The sequence below is a fragment of the Dicentrarchus labrax genome, unplaced genomic scaffold (genome assembly GCF_905237075.1).
Source record: "Dicentrarchus labrax unplaced genomic scaffold, dlabrax2021, whole genome shotgun sequence".
Taxonomy (NCBI): Eukaryota; Metazoa; Chordata; class Actinopteri; family Moronidae; genus Dicentrarchus; species Dicentrarchus labrax.
The window spans coordinates 6,086,640-6,103,004 of record NW_026136702.1 but is presented as its reverse complement, the minus strand read 5'-3'; the positions used below and the strand labels follow the sequence as shown (position 1 = coordinate 6,103,004).

General features: G+C 41.7%; 1 protein-coding gene across 3 annotated transcripts in view; it reads left to right on the top strand.

Moving 5' to 3' along the window:
• The first annotated feature begins 9,398 nt into the window (after window positions 1-9,398).
• Window positions 9,399-16,365, top strand: part of jag1b (jagged canonical Notch ligand 1b) — a 27,772-nt gene continuing 20,805 nt past the window's right edge. Inside the window, exons 1-2 of one of the 3 annotated variants that reach the window (XM_051375206.1) lie at window positions 9,399-9,779; window positions 10,058-10,363. In XM_051375206.1, coding sequence (XP_051231166.1) covers window positions 9,723-9,779; window positions 10,058-10,363 — 363 coding nt within the window. In that variant the 5' untranslated portion in view covers window positions 9,399-9,722. Of the gene's footprint in view, window positions 9,780-10,057; window positions 10,364-11,069; window positions 11,201-16,165; window positions 16,208-16,365 lie in introns of those variants that run through there. The other 2 variants (XM_051375224.1, XM_051375215.1) reach the window with 2 other exon arrangements.

Genomic DNA, 16,365 nt, shown 5'->3' with positions numbered 1-16,365 from the left:
CATCATAAACAGAGTTAGCTGTGTCTGTCAGTGAATTAAAAAAACACTGGGCCCCTTCTGCTGTGCCGACCTCGATTCACAGATCCTATGAGACTTGCCAGCGGTTCGCTCTCTTTCAGCGCGAGTCGACTCAGCAGTGACAGACGGGCACCCTCGTGTCAAAACACTGTCTGCTGCTGCCAGCCTATAGCCGGCCCCAGACAGCATGCAGCAAGGCACAGTTATGCTGTCATCCTCAACATCACTAGCATATTTATGTATACAGCACTGTGCATGATAACATATGCAATATATTAAAAGAGCAATATATCTCATCATTGTAGGGCAACAAAGCAGCCAAGCCTAGTCGACAGTCATACATTTATTCTGATAAATGGCTTCTGAAGCTCCTCCACACATTATCCTCCCTCTGATCTACAGCCCTCATCTTTTAGCTCCTCTTTCCAAACCTACTTTCACTTAAGAGTTGAATCTGTTCATTTTAAAATTCATCATTCTATTATGTCACGTTTTGTTTGCTTTGTTGACGATTATCTTTGCTCATCAATATATTTTTTTCTGTCCTGTTTGCTGCTGATTGGAACACTTTGCTTTGGTGCTTTGGTCTATTTAGTGTGGAGTAACCACAAGAGGACAAAACCAGGCAGAGATGCCAGTTTGATGCAAACTGACACCTCTTCAAAGGGCTGTGAGTCTGCCAACCATGCAGAAGTATCATCTTTCTGACCTGAGTTCAAAAGGCAAGACTCGCTCTCACTGAAGCTGATTGGATGTTTAGTTTAACAGTGCTATATGAAGAAATAGCAACATATTTCAGATTGTTAGACATGCTGAAGCATCTATACTAGGCTTTAACGCAATATAAATTTATAGGTGCAGGATACCGGTACCTGAATACAGCCAAATAAATACAACTTTTTTCCTGGGTGTCTATTTTATTCCCACCTCAACCACTGGAATGCTCTGAGGTACAGGAATAAGGAAATTATGAGCCTGAACATTCCCATTTCTCGCTTTTCATGAGGTCTTGGATCCAGCACTGTTCTGCCTTCATGTGATGTAGGAAACAAAATTCTTCAGCCAACATGTTCAGCTGCAGAAACACAGAAGATTTCTTGAGGATAAAGAAGCTGGTTTAATTTTTTTTATCTTGACGAAATTTGAGTTTCCTCTAAGCTTCCTCTAAAATTTCCAGGAAACATTTTGAAAGAGGAACTGGGAACAACATAGTCGTGTATTTTTTTTGGTGCAGATTATTTTTACACAGCACGTGCAAACAATGTATGGATGTGCATGATTAGCTTAAACAGTGAATGTTTACCAAGTTATATTTGAACAAATGCCTTTTGAGTTGAACTTGTGTATAATTAAATAGCTAAAACCCTTGACTCAAGTGAGAGCTATATCAGCCAACAACACCAACAACAACAAGAAAGCAACTGTAGTCATGTATACTCTAGATAGTCTAACCAGATAGTTATTTGTTATTTTCTCCTACATCAACAAAACAAGCAGCCTTCAGACTGCAACCCAATGAGCCAAACTGTAGTATTACACATTACAGTATGTTGTCTGTATGACACCCACGCATGCATTGCCTACATGCTATTTGTCATCATGCTGTGTGGAAAATATTGCTCCTACTGACAGCTTTATGATTACTTCACACAGCATTTTGAGAGTCATGGCCAAGAAAAAAAAAGAGATGGCAATAAAACCCTCCTGTTGCCTATTAAGCCATAGTGAAATTTAACCATACTGAGGTTTACCATTGATCGTGTGTCATGGCTCCTATTGTACAGACTGAACAGAAGCATGACATTTTCTTTGTCTTTACAAACTGTCTGAAAAATATGTAATTTGTCTACAATACAGGATATGGTAACGACATATAAAGTTCAAGTCTGTCAGCTCAAGTCAAAAAAATTAACAGTCAGATGTTGGTATTGCAGCTTCCCAAAACTTGGACTAGGCTGCACATTATTCAGTTTGTTTAATAGCTCACTCCTGTCTGCTGACACAGTTTAAAATAAAGTGAACAAGTGTTTCGTCATTGGTCTGTTTATCCTGTTTGTATATTAAAACCAGATTATAATTAAATGAATAGTTGTATCAATACATTGGAAAACTATGGGCTGTATCCTGAAAAGTAGGAACACAAATACGCACACTGAGCTGGAGATTAGATGACTGCTCCAACAGAGCATTAGTTAATCTAGTTCAAAGCAGTTACAATCAATATGTTATACTAACAATGGGTCCCATGACTACTACGAAAAGGTGAGCTTAGCATCTTTCAGCTCATTGTTTAATAGCATCAATTTTCTGATGGAAGACAATGTTGACACCTCATGCCACCGATCCAGCAGGTTAAGAGCTTTTGAAGACCAAAAACAGAGCTGAAAGGAGATAAAATGCTGAACTTACATTAATCAGGTCAACCTAAACAAAACTTTAAATAAATGCTATAACATTGCTCTATAATGGCTAATGAAAATAGTTGTTTGCTAAAACTGTAGTACTCATTGCTCCTTTCCGCTATTCCTATGTGGCCAAAAAATCAGTTTAAAGGAATGTCTCAACATTTTTGAACTGGTTAATACTCTTATTCTCATTCCTTTGTTCAATAAAAAGCTACAGCTAGCAGTCAATTAGTTAGAAAAAGACTAGAAACAGGGGTGAACACTTAGCCTGGCGCCATCCAAATGTAAGAAAGTACGTCTAGTATCTCTAATGCTTCATATTTAGCATACATACATGAGAGTGGTATTTTCTCATCCAACTCCCTCTTAGAAGACACATTTCCCAAAATCTCAAACTGTTTCTTTAAAGTTATGATGTTTCATTATAGAAAAGTGGAGACAAAGGAAACCGAGGATCCAACACATACAGAAACAATCAACTCTGTTCTACCATTACACTTGTACATGCTGATTTACATCACTAGCAGCACATTCACAATGGGAATGAAAGTAGGCTCATTAGTTTAACATTAACAGGTAGTTGACAAGCTCCAGTGAAGTGGACCCGTCCAATATTCAGCTTTGCCATGTGTCTTGTAAGTGAACTGTTCCCACATATTTCCATGTTCTCTGTGACTGCTCCACTTCTCCTGCATCGCGGTCAGACACACGTCTATAAACAAACTGAATATTGTCCTTCCCTTGTTAGTTGACACTGTATAATCTAATTGTCAGTATATTGACTGACTAAATGTCTGCATTGGGTCTAAGCCAAACACTAAACATGACAAGAGTTGAGTTTATTGTCATATAGAATTAACAGAGCACACTTGAACTGTATTTTAATTAATGTGTGAGGAAAAGTGTAAAGTAAACATTCTGACAGGCTTCTTCTATTAAATTTAAATCTCATATTGTTCATATTTTTGCTTTCTAACACCACATACTGCTTTTTAATGTCATATCACAGACCTGAAATAACACTGTGGCTTTCAATCTGCAAACTTACAAAAACAACATCAATTCAAGCCGCCTCACTCACGAGGGAGAAGATTGAACATGAAAACATATATCAGCTCGCGAATGCCTGTTCTATCTCAAGACTCATTCCTGGTGTGTGATCACACATTTTCTACAAGTGTGTGTGTGTGTGTGTGTGTGTGTGTGTGTGTGTGTGTGTGTGTGTGTGTGTGTGTGGGAGAGCCGGTGGATTTTGTTTACTTTAGAGGAAAGTGAAATGCCGGGGTCGCCTGTATTAAAACTGACAGGTCCATTTGGAAGCAATCATCAAATGTGTCATGGAAAAACCGCTATGTCATGGTGCAAGGGACGTTATGACTTTGCCAGCATCAATATTTTCCTTCAAGGCTGGCAATGGATGTCGTTTTGACTGGGCTTATGTACATCAGGTTGCTCTCAACAAGTCCACAGGTTGTTTTTTCTGAGAGTTTGCAATAAGATGAATAATTGTCTCCCTTTCTTTCCTCTGACACACCTCCGTGATCCAAAGTGTAACGTGATCAACAAACAGAGACAAAAGAGGGGAAGACTTTTATCAGTGTCACCTCCAGATAGGAAGTTCAGGTAATTAGCCGCACTCACCTCGAGCGAGGGCCAATATCCTGTTTGAAGAGAGCACTGTTCTGACTCACTGATCCTGAGGGCAACACACACAGGCCCTCCCAACTTTGGGAGACCACCTTGGATGGTGTGACGGGCAGAGGATCTAATCTTCCTGCCTGAATAGTTTGCATCCTCCCACCTGAGACATTGTCACGTTGATCAATGATTTCAGCCGCAAACATTCCTCGGCATTCCAGCTTATTCTCAAACAGCCTTTGTCCACTGCAGGGACAAATCTAATCAAACGCAGGTTTGACTCTCCACAGCGAAGCAACTGTGCTATGACATATTACGCACTCACACACAAGTCGCTTAATCACATGATCACAAGGGTCAGCTGAACAGTATGAGCCCTGGTATTGTTAGCCAGGTGGAAATGCTATGCTGGTGAGTAGTTAGGTTACTAGCCTAAGCAGGGATAATCTGATTTGTTTCACTGACTGCAGCCCCCTCCCCTGAGAGGATCAAACACCTCCCTGGCCATTAAGGATGTACCAGGACACACACACACAGGCTGATGATCCATTCACAGGTTCCTAACCTGACACATGTGTGCTCGCACGGAGTGCTGATCCAGTCGACTCTTATGACGCTGTTGATGTGCACGCTCAAAAGTAAACCACTGTAGTTCCCCGGTGTCACTGACATACACCACTTTGAGGGGGGAAAAAAATGAAAGAAAGACAACTTGAATAAACATGACATAAATGAGTCACCCACAGCAATTAAGCACAGTTTGAACCAATGAAAATCAAAACCCATGCTCTCAGCCTAACCCTCTATAATCCAATTTTTACTTAACCTCCACATAGCAGCTGGACTCCCAGTGCACTAACCACATTGAGGTACTTACCACTGATACATCAAAACAACATCACCTCACAGAACGGGCTCTCGAATAAACGTTGAAAATAACAAAGTGGCCACCTTTAACAGTGGAAAATAATATTTATCCGAGTGCCGATTGCTGATACCATCTGTAACACGTTCTGTAAAAGCGGCTCCCATAAACACACCATGTAAACACTGTGATACTTTTAAATGGGCCAAACATTGAACGACAGAGACATCCTCCCCCTTCAGTTTGTAGTGGTCTGATCTCCTGCTCAATGTGCTTCTTCACGTCGTACATTTTCCACTCGCTTGCACACAGACTAACTGTACTATGTCGATTCACTGTATTTCTTTATGCTTGCACTTCTCGGGCTTTCCAACCATGATACTCTGACTATATATTTAGTTCATCATAGAATTTAGCTGTTCATTGTCATAACACCAAAACACTATATAGATGATTTAAACATTACTAGGCCATGTCATGCATTCACTGTAAACCTGAAGTGATTTTATGTTCTTTTATTCACTTTGTTACAGAGAGTGGCAAATGACACAAGGTTGGAGTTTTAACTGGAAACAGCTTTATTAGATCACAAAATATACTCTTTATCTGCTCTGCATTACTGCAGTGGTGAAACAAACACTCAGATCAGTAAAAGTACCAATACTGCTTTGTAAAGTAAAAGTTGTAATGGAGTATTAGTATAAGTATAAGTTCCCATCCACTTAAAAATGTGTTTTCTTCTTGTTCCTATAGTTGTATGTTTGGGCTTCACTGTGTAAAATGATGAATGTGCAGAGTTTGACATTAGAAAGATGTTTTTCCATTAATCTGCTGAAAGTGGAAAGTTTCTCTGTGCCCAATGAAAATCAGATTTTAAGGACAAGCATGATTTGTGACATCACCAATTTGCAACTTATATAAGTGTGATGTAGAAACATGAAGCCACCAGTGCACATACACCGAGAATGGATGTTACAGTGAACTAGGACGCATCTTGTGTCTTGTGATATAATCTAAGTTTGCATATTCATAGATCTGGGATTTTGTTAATGAGGTAGAAGGAGTGGATGTATTTTTAATGCGGAAATGATACTTTTATGTAGAAAAAACGTATGGTTGGTGTCATAAATTAGATTACTAATATACTGATGCATCAATAGTAGTATTTTACTGTCTGGTCATGGTGGAGCTAGTTTTATCTGCTTTTTATACAATTAGGTAGTTTAGTCCACGTAGTTCCCTCCAGGCTTGTTTTATGACATTAAAAATTAACAAGATTCTTTGAATTACATCAACATTTTTGGCCTCTTTGAAAAATCCAGAATCTCCTATTTCACTGAAAAGTCCATTCTCAGTGTATGTGTACTGGAGGTTTCAGGTTTTTGCATACTGGAGCATCTAAATTAGTTGTGATGTCAAAAAATCATCACATTATGTTCACGTGTTAAACTCAGATTTAAGGTGAACACAGAGAAACGTTGGCCCTAGATAATAGAGTAATGTAAAAACAGCTCTCTAGTGTTAAACTCGGCACATACCTCACTGTGCACACTGAAGAACAAACATCCAGATGAAGCAACAATAAAAAAAAAAAAAGAAGAGAGGGACTTTAAAATGGCTCCACATTGTCTTCATTTTCAACAATCTCTACCGGAAGCAGAAACATGTATGAGAACACAAGTAGCCCCGGCTGACCGATCACAGCTCTTCCCAGACAATAATGACATTAAAGTAAATGGGATACAATTTAAATAAGAGGGTTGGCAGTTGTAAATCTTTTTAAGAGTGCACCACAGATTTTAGTAAAGGTAGGGGGGGAAGGGAATGCTCACTAAGCACCTAATCCACCACATTCTTGTTAGGGGTCCGAGTCTGAATTCAGGCAGGCTTCAATGCCATGCACTGCGATAGGAGGGGTAGCAAAAGGCTGAGGTAATTGGATTGGAATACGGCATTGAGTGTCAGACAACAAAAGATATCCATCTCTCTCATGGCTGTTCAGCTCTTTTGTTGCTGGCTGGAATTTATTTGGTCATTCACTCTACTCTTCCGAGCCCAGCGAGGACAGAAGAACAGGGGCAGGCCACCAGGACTGGCTCAGTCTGGTGGTCTCGGTGGAGTCACAGCGCCTGTGCTGCCGCTGTGTGAGGATGTGTGAACCACGGATCCCCCAAAGCCCAGGGGTCATTTGTGTGATCATTACCATAATCACATTAAGGCTGCAGGAGATTAGCACCATGGCCTCAGAGGAGAAACCCTGTCTGTGCTCCATGACGACTACAGACCACGCTTATAAGGAACAGTGAACACGCAGCTTGGATACCTATTAGATAAATGATATAATGGGGTAGACTGACAGTCAAGTGGAAGAGATAGATAAAGTTTGTCCTTTCTGTAAAATGTAGTTTTAAAAACTATATACAGAGGATATCTACATTAAAAATGCCACTTTTGTGTACATTTTGTGTAAATTTGTAAAAACAGATAGAAACACTTTGGTTGATAAGATATATATATGAATACTAGACATTTTCTCTAAAAAAAAACAGGCTATCAAAATCTATCTGTCTTCTGACCAATAGTTTAGCAGGATTATATTATATGTCTCAGTATGTGTTCAGTACCACCACCACTACTCACTCCCACCTCTGTCCCCATCCCAAACACAAGCATCACCTCTGGGCAGGTCATGGGGGCACTGCAGACGAACATCCCCCCCCTCAAACCATCTATAATCTCTAGACTCAATTTTGGCTTTTGCCTTAAGGGCAAAAAAAAAATCCCCCTGGGGTTAAAAACTTCTCCAATTAACCCTAATTACCCTGAGAGAGTATTTCAGTGAGGCCTGTAACCTGAGATGTCTATCAGTTTAGTGACTGAGGCGGGCAAGGAGGAAGCCGTACCTTTCATCTTGAAGTTCAACCACAGGAAACGTGACAGCTGAATATTGACAGCAGTGATTCAAGATGGTGGAAATAACACTTAGAAGCTTCCCTCTTTAAATATAATACCTCACTACACCTACTATCACTAATAAACAAGTTATTTCAAGACAAATACACATAGGGCTTTCCCTGCAGAAGCTACCGGACACATCTTTGTGTCACTGAGGCATCTAAACTAAAGATAAGATAAGCTGTTTGCTCTGCTGCTTCAGTGAAAACACTGAAGTAGACCTTGGTTACGCGTACATTTTCTGAAAAGAATAGTGAGAAAATGCATGACCTGTCGGCTTATCAGGTACAAACGCATACGGGAGAGTGTGACACTCATAAACGGCTATAAAGTGTAATGGTGAAACATTACATAGTTACTGATTGATACGGCCCTCTCTATGCAATGCCGCAGTTCCCAACTGTGTTTCCCTGATTGCGACCCATTGACTGACCTGTGTAATTGGTCCTCACAAATCACTAACCACGGGGGCAGAGGGGGTTCCCATCCTCTCAAATGAATGTTTCTGTGTGTGTGGCTATATATGTGTGTGTGTGTGTGTGTGTGTAGTCACTGATCCAGTTCACAGATTACCTTCTTGCAGAGGTGTACAGCCGGCCGCAATTGCCCTAAGACACCAAAAGGATTCTAGGGAAATAATATCTTTAGCAATCTGTCACCCTATTTTGTCTGTGTTAAGCTAGAAATCTGGTCAGGAGGGGTTTTATTCCATCCTGGCATAAACTAGAGGTCGATTGTTTGAAACACCCTTAGATTGCAAGTCATTTAAAACGTGTGACATTCCTCTAAGGCAGGCGTAAAAAACCTGCAGGTCTGCCACTCTGGGGCACTGTTGTGTGCACTCCTCATGTTGTTAGCGTTCCACATTCATGGTTTATTCAAATTCCAGATATTAAAGTATTCTTGCTTCAACACGGTTGAAAATGTGCAGAAATTGAGCATTGTTCTACGATGTAATTCAATGCTTTTCATCCAAGGCTTGCATTACACGAGGAAAGATGTCTGACATACCGAGCATTCAACAAAAAATGCCCTTGACTCAACTACTGGCCTTGATGCTCATTCTGCAATCCAGATGATTTAGTGAGTTATCTAATGGACCAAAAGTAGAGGAGAGAGAAAAAAAATTGCTAAACTCAGTTTACCCACCTTTTAGGCAGACATAAATCTTTATGGGGTAAAATAATAGTATAAACTGTGGTGAGTATGGTGTGCAGCTAATGCAGGATGTAAGAAGATATGGAGAGGCATAACTTGATGCTTGTCTGAAAATATAATGAATTTATGTTTAGGGTTTGTGGTTGTGATGACTTACGATTATCAATATGACTACAGGTCATAGATTATTCCCACTTTTATTTTCCACCAAATCCCTGCCAAGGAGTCCTTGCAAGCAATCTGGAGTCATTATCCTCATAATGTGAAAGAGGGGCGGGCTCACTGTTCCCTGCTCATGAATATGGAGGCTCGGGGCTCTGCAGACACTCCCTCTCTGTTGAACTTGTGTAGCCAGCTCCAGCTCGGGCCAGCAGTCAGTCAGTCAGTCAGTCAGTCAGCAGTGGGCTCGGCTGCCGCATGGCCACTGTGTGAAGAAAAAAAAACAAAAAAAAAACTTTATGCTACACAACAAGTGGAAACTGTCGGATAAAGGAAGAAGAGCAGAGTCTCGGAGAGGTTGAGGGGACATACGAGGAAGAGGTCTTCTATGAATCGGGAACCTGTGCTCCGCTGATCAGAGTGTTGTTTCCCCACTCGTGCATGTTTAAACCAGAGGAGAGCTCTGGTGCCGTGTGTCGGCCAGACGACTAGTAACAAACGAGTGGCAACAGCAGTCCGGAGGCATGATTTTGAGACGGGGCTCAGTCGTTGCTGCCTTTTTACTCTGCTTTCTCGCGAAGGTGAGTTGTGTGGAGGACTTTAGAGGTGGTTGGTGGGGGGGAAACCAGCGGGGGAAGGGTCACTCAGTTCAGCTGTTTGGATGCACTTTGATTGCATGTGCGCGCCGCTATGCTAACATTACATGTAACAATGCCTCATGCACAAATGTGTCGCCTGCTTGCACAAGTGCAGATAATGTACAGCAAAACGTTTAGTACTGCAAACTTTTTTTTTTTTCTCCCCCGTATAAAAAGGAGGTTAAAGTTTTCCATTGCATTCACTGTTCTGTCTCCAACAGGTGTCAGAGGGATCAGGACAATTCGAGTTGCAAATCTTATCGATGCACAATGTGAACGGAGAGCTGCTGAACGGCATGTGTTGTGATGGCACACGGAACACGGCGGATAGAAAGTGCACACGGGACGAGTGCGATACTTTTTTTAAAGTTTGCCTGAAGGAATACCAGTCGAGAGTTTCTGCTGCAGGGCCCTGCAGCTTCGGAATGGGATCTACGCCTGTCCTCGGAGGGAATACCTTTTCTTTCAAGAGCTCTGTCAGGAATGACAAATCCAGGATAGTTTTGCCCTTCAGTTTTGCCTGGCCGGTGAGTTGGAGACTTAAAAAAAAAAACTTCTGTGTTTCCCCCGACGCGCTCCTTCAAAAGAAAAAGAGAGAGAGAGAGTGTGTGTGTTTGCAGGGCAATTGTGTGCAATTACTGTCCGTCAGTCAATCACACTCCACAAAAAGTGGATAGAAAGCACAACAAACAAAGAACGAGTTTCTCTTTTGGTTGTTACCTCTCTGTGAATGATCCTTTTGAGGAAGGGACCCCCCTGGTCTCCTCATTATCTGCGCCAATTAACCAGGTGCAGGTATTTTTTTTTTCTCTCCATCAGGTCCAGACCTGTCTATTCTGTCTAAATAGTGTTTAAACTACTTGTTAGATAATCCATAAAACCTCAGTGTTCAGTGGCAAATCACAAAAAGTGTTTTAAAATGAAATATTTTCAGGAGAAAGATCCATTTTAGTTTATTTTCCCCCCTTTTTAAAACTGAATTATCTACTAATAAATCAGTTGGAGCGTTTTTATGAAGCATTCTTAAAATGTTCCTAATAAATATTTTTCCCTTGAAATGAAAAGTTTTTTTTGTGAGCTGCATTCTCCCCACATTCCCCCCCTGCAGCTGCTCATGTTGCACAGTTACAGAGTGAAAACCCACTTTCTGGTTTCCTCAAGTGTCAGCTCTTCTTCGTAGAGTAAATAAATGGGCCTGACAGGCCTGTGGGAGTGTTGTAGCTCTGTGAGAGATATGATTTGCCATGCTGGAGCACATTTCGGTGTAGTGAAAAAAAGCAGGACTGTGCACAGACTGACTGGCCCCACAGCTTGGCCCGCAAACTCCTCTACTGTGCCTGATGGGTGAAAGGCACAGTCCGCTGGTATGTGTGTGTCCAATTACATCAAGGCTATTTTTACCTCAATCCTGATGGAAGTTCTTGTTGTAATTTCAAGCATTGTGCACAGTGGTGGCCTCAAACAGTCTGAATAAGTGAAAGAACTGGAAGATCAGGGCACGATTTCCCTCATTTTTTTTAATGCGTGTTACTTCTGGGGCAGAACAGATCACTTAAGATTTGTGTTTTTCCTATGTTCAAATAGCCAGTAAAACAATGCTCTCAGCAGGGTAGCATGCAATTTGATATGGTCTGTATTTTTTATTTGCTCTCCACTTAGACACTGGCGCCTCACACCTTTTTTTTTTTTTTTTTTAAAAAGACAAAGGTTTCTGTTTATGTTCACACTATGGCAGCACTAAGTTGGCAGTAATGCTCGGAGCCAGATTAGTTTCATCTTACTGGTTGAAATCACTCCTACTTGAAAACAGCACTTGTTGACATTGAAATGTAAACCTGGTGCCATTTCAAGTTTGAGGACTCGGTTACCTTTTTACTCCTTTTTTATTTTCTGACATTCTGATAAAATGAATACTAAATGGCCTACATGTTCCTAGACCTAATGGGGGATATTTTTTTTGTCATTCTTGATGAGATTCATTGAAATACCAAAGCTAGGAGATTGTATTGCCAGTGAAACTTGTAGAAAATGAAGCAATGTTTCAGTTAATTCATTTTAATGCAACTGTATTGTAGGAAACTGGAGTTTGGAGCAGCCAGGTTGAGATTTGGGAAAGAACGGAGCCGTTTGTTAGATTTTCTCATCCTTCACTTCAAGTGCTTTACTTCAGTGCACATTAACAATCGTCAGGTTAGGTATGATATCACTCTTTGTCCTTTTCATCAGTTGATTGGCTGTTGTGGACAGATGGCAGTGTGGTGCAATTGGGTTGTTGGGTACTCCGAGTTCATGAAGGTTTTTTTTTTTTGGCCCCCCCTTCATCCTCTCTTGTGAGCTGCATGAAGTTGGCCTCTTGTCCAGGCCAAGGGCTTTGTTTAAGTCACGCTCGGTTGGACCCCAGGCATTTCATCGCTTTAACCTTGCCACCCACAGTAACTGCTGCACTTAATGAGGCTACACACATGTGCTTCGATCAGGTAGGGTGAGAGCCAGGCGTCCAGCTGAATGCCGTCGGCCGGACATCTTTAATGTTCGCACATCGCTGTTTTAGAGCCCTGCGTGGATTCACCAATGTCTGCTTCGTGCTTTTATTCCACAGAGAAGTGAGGGCCCTCACAGTGTATCAAGCGGGGACAATGGTGTGCCCTCAGTGACTACAGTGAGGATTACAGAGCATAATAGAGGCAGTGCAGCTGTAATGCCAGTGCAGGGCAAGCAACAGGAAGCAGTTGTAGTAGACTCAGCAGTGATGAAGTTGGCTCTCAGGCAAACTGTGGCCACCTCAGCATATTTGCCCGTGTTACACCTATACAAGGAAAGAAGACTTTTTTTGATTGGATCAGTCTTCTAGAGGTTAGATTGAGCTTGTAGAAGAACCTATCTGCTCACTTGTAAACTATTTTCTTTCCTGAGTAATCCTATTGATCTGGCATCCTTAATTCTGCTCAAATCTTATTTAATTATGCCCATATTTAATATCATACGTCTCCTCCGTCTTTCACTTAACTCAATTGTGGCATGTCCTCTCAGACCTAGGACATGTTGGCATCACTGATTGATTTGTTGACAAGTCTGCGCTGTCTGAGAACAGGGATCAGGTGAGCTGCAGAACAATAGTCGGCTCAGCCTTGAGGGTAAGCTCTGCCGGCAGCTGTTGGAGTAATGACATGTTTGTTTTATATAGTCTGCTCTGATGTGGCAGTTAAGTGCAAATTACTCAAGTGAAAAGAGGGAAAAGAAATGTGTTCTCTTTTTTTTCTTCTTTCTCTGTACCTCTACGCTTAACAAAGGCTTTTTTTTCAGTGTGCTTGCAGAGTCGTGTCAGTGTGACGTCACATAATGGTTTTGCCGTTTATCAGAGCTGTATGAAAGCATGAGTTGCACAGAAAATGCATTTAATTTGGATCACCTGTGCCTTGTTTTTGTTCCCTCTGACGGTTAGTGACCCCTCTAAAAAGGCAATTGACTGGATATTTGCTTAGTTAAATGCTTGATGTGACTTTCCTTTCTGGTTCTGGGTTCATGTTTTGATCTTGTTTGCCTTGCGAGAGATCCAAAATCTGTTTGCCGTGGCTCTTGTTTTAGTTGGCAAAAGGTGAAATTCTTTTGTCTGGGTGAGGTTCTGTTGTATCCTCGGGCTGACGTACCTTTACAGTATATTTAATAAGCTGCTGATAGTACAACAGTCTTTCTCCAGCTCTTGTTGTGATGAAAATCTCTCGGCAAACTCCTTCCTTCCCAGTATCAGCGCAGTCAGTGGCTCTGAGGGCGATTGTGAGAGTTGTCTTTTCATGACTGAGTCTGGGTTTTATGGCAAAACAGGGTGTGTTACTTAGCAGTTCCAATCATTGGTAAGATCTCAGTTTGATACGATTGAAGTGATTGACTCAGGAAAACTGATACAGAAGGTCAACATCCCTTTGACTGGACTGTTGACATTTCCTCTGTGCCGAGTGTAGGCCTAGACCAGCCTAATCTGTGGGGCCTTGCCTTTATTTAGACCTCTGGCTTATTCCGTGAGATACCTTGTAATGGTGCATCAGATGGCTCCATTTTCAGTTGAGAGCAGGATGAGGTGTGTGTGTGTGTGTGTGTGTGTGTGTGTGTGTGTGTGTGTGTGTGTGTGTGTGTGTGTGTGTGTGTGTGTGTGTGTGTGTGTGTGTGTGTGTGTGTGTGTGTGTGTGTGTGTGTGTGTGTGTGTGTGTGTGTGTGTGTGTGTGTGTGTGTGTGTGTGTGTTGGGAAAATTCCCCTACTGAGGATTCAGTAGTGTTCTTTGGCAAGTCATTGTGATTCGAACTGGAATGATCTTTATCGCTTATGTTGCTTGTCTGTTGGACAGTGTCTGCTCTTGGCCAGGAAAGATAAGAAGACATATGGCCACACTTATTGCACTTGGACGTGCGTGTGTGTGTGTGTGTGTGTGCGCCCGCGTGCATGTTTTGTAGTTCAAAGAGAAGTTGTGAGTCAGCTGGGAGCCTGGGAAAAGTGAACCTGGCAGTGGCAGACGGTTCCAAGCTGATAACTGCTGGGGAGTTATGGAGTGTTAGTGAATGAGGAGTCAGTCAGTATCTCACTTTCTGGAAGCAGTTATTTGGTCTGGAACTAAACAACCCAATAATGGCGAGGCTACTTGTTAGATCAAGCCACTGTGACATTGTTGTTGGATTATACAAAGCTTGTAGATTTCCAGCTGTAGTTTGCTCGCCGTAAACTCGCTCAAACCGTCAGACGAGTAGGTGAATAGTAAACATGATCTAAATTTTAATTAAATTACGTTTTTATGGTGTGGGGTTGGGCCTTAATCATGTTTATGTGGTACAAATATGTGATCAGTCTGCTGTGGTGACGCTGATCACAGTGCTGCAATAGCTTCCATGTTGAGGCAAGTCCAAATCGTGCAAGATATGGGTGTGTTGTCATGTTCTCATAGATCTGCCTGTAAGGGAATCATCATTAGACTTTATTCTGCTTGACAGCAGTCTACAAATTAAGTAAGTTTATTTTTTTTCCCCCTCCATCAGTCCTGGACAAAAAGTCCAAAAGTTTTGTTGTCTAGCAGGTGAACCCGGATTGTTGTTTTCAATTGGCAGGGCTCCAATGTTGCTCCTCCTGTAACTGCCTATAAAATCATAATGTTCAAAAATGTCAAGTGCGTTTTGAGAGGTCGTTGAAGGGTGACTGTTATTTTAAGTTTTTTTTTTTTCTCTCTCCATTTGCAGCTTCTCATATTAGTCACAATCACGTCAATTTAATGTTGCAATGATGACTAATAAAAAATTTCAAGGGACCGGTAATCTATGCAGTTCATGTGTGTTCGGTGACGTTGCATGTGAGTTCCTGTTCTTAGATGAGCTTCCCACGTTGACTGCACTGTGTAATATATGTGGGATGCGTTCTGTGTCAAGTGATTTCAGCCAATCGTGAGTCAGAATGTACTGTATGGCCTGGGTTGCTGATGAGCCCTGCATTTCGGAGAATAGCTGCCCTGATTGCAGCGAAACACTGGCACAGGATGAGACAAATGTCTCCTGAAAAGATGGAAATTTGAACGGCTGACAAAACAAGGTGAAGCCATGAAAAAAGGCTTCAGGAGTGAGTCATACCCTTTTCCTTTCTCTGGAAAGTGAACAGGGGGTTTCCTTCAAGCAGGTTTGTTTACCATGAAGTCACCGCAGTAAAGAGGGCCACAGTGGCAATGCAGGATTTCTGAAATGCCTACGAGCAGCGCTTCTAGGGGGCAAGCATGTGTGTGAATATAACAAGTAGGTGTTTCTAGTGGATGCTCGGGCACTGTAAGTGGATTACACTTTCTCACAATCGCATACTTTCTCTCAGTCTGTTGTGCGCGCTCGCTGACACATTGTTCGTTCCCCCATGACTGTGGCACAGGGTAGAGTGAATGTGTAAGCTGATATTGGTGTGAGCGCTACCGACCCTGAATCAGACAAAGCGTTTTCGGGACTGCTGAAATCAAGACAGGCCCTCCAGAGTGTAGCGCTCATTCAGTCACTCTCTGTCTCTCCTTCCATAGATTTTTTTTCTTTTTTTTTTTTGCCTTTCTGCCTCACCATCCGTCAAATATACCTCCTTTTTTTGTAATTTTTTTTTTTTTCTTCCTTTGTTGACTTAAGCACTTCAGTTTGGATTGTTCACAGCATTCATTGCACATGACACCAGAGGTTTATGAATTAGCATAACATTGAAAATCCCACATACATTTGCAAAACACAACTTGAGTGTGTGCTTTCTCAGAACATTGGATCCTTCACTGACTTCTTTCTCCTCATTTTTATAAACCTGTGGAAAAACTTTTTGTAAAGAGAGTGAGATTACCGGGGCTGAGATGAAGACATATTTTAGGCATCGCAGGGTGAGGTATCCTTTTCTATGTCCTATTTTATTTTTTTATTTGTTCTTTTATCATGGCCATTACTCGAGTCTGTCCAGTGCAGCCCTGCTATAGCTGGCTGGTTTTTGGTGCATCAGACACCCTCCTGCTGGGTGGGTGTCCAGCTAGACCAGAGCCAA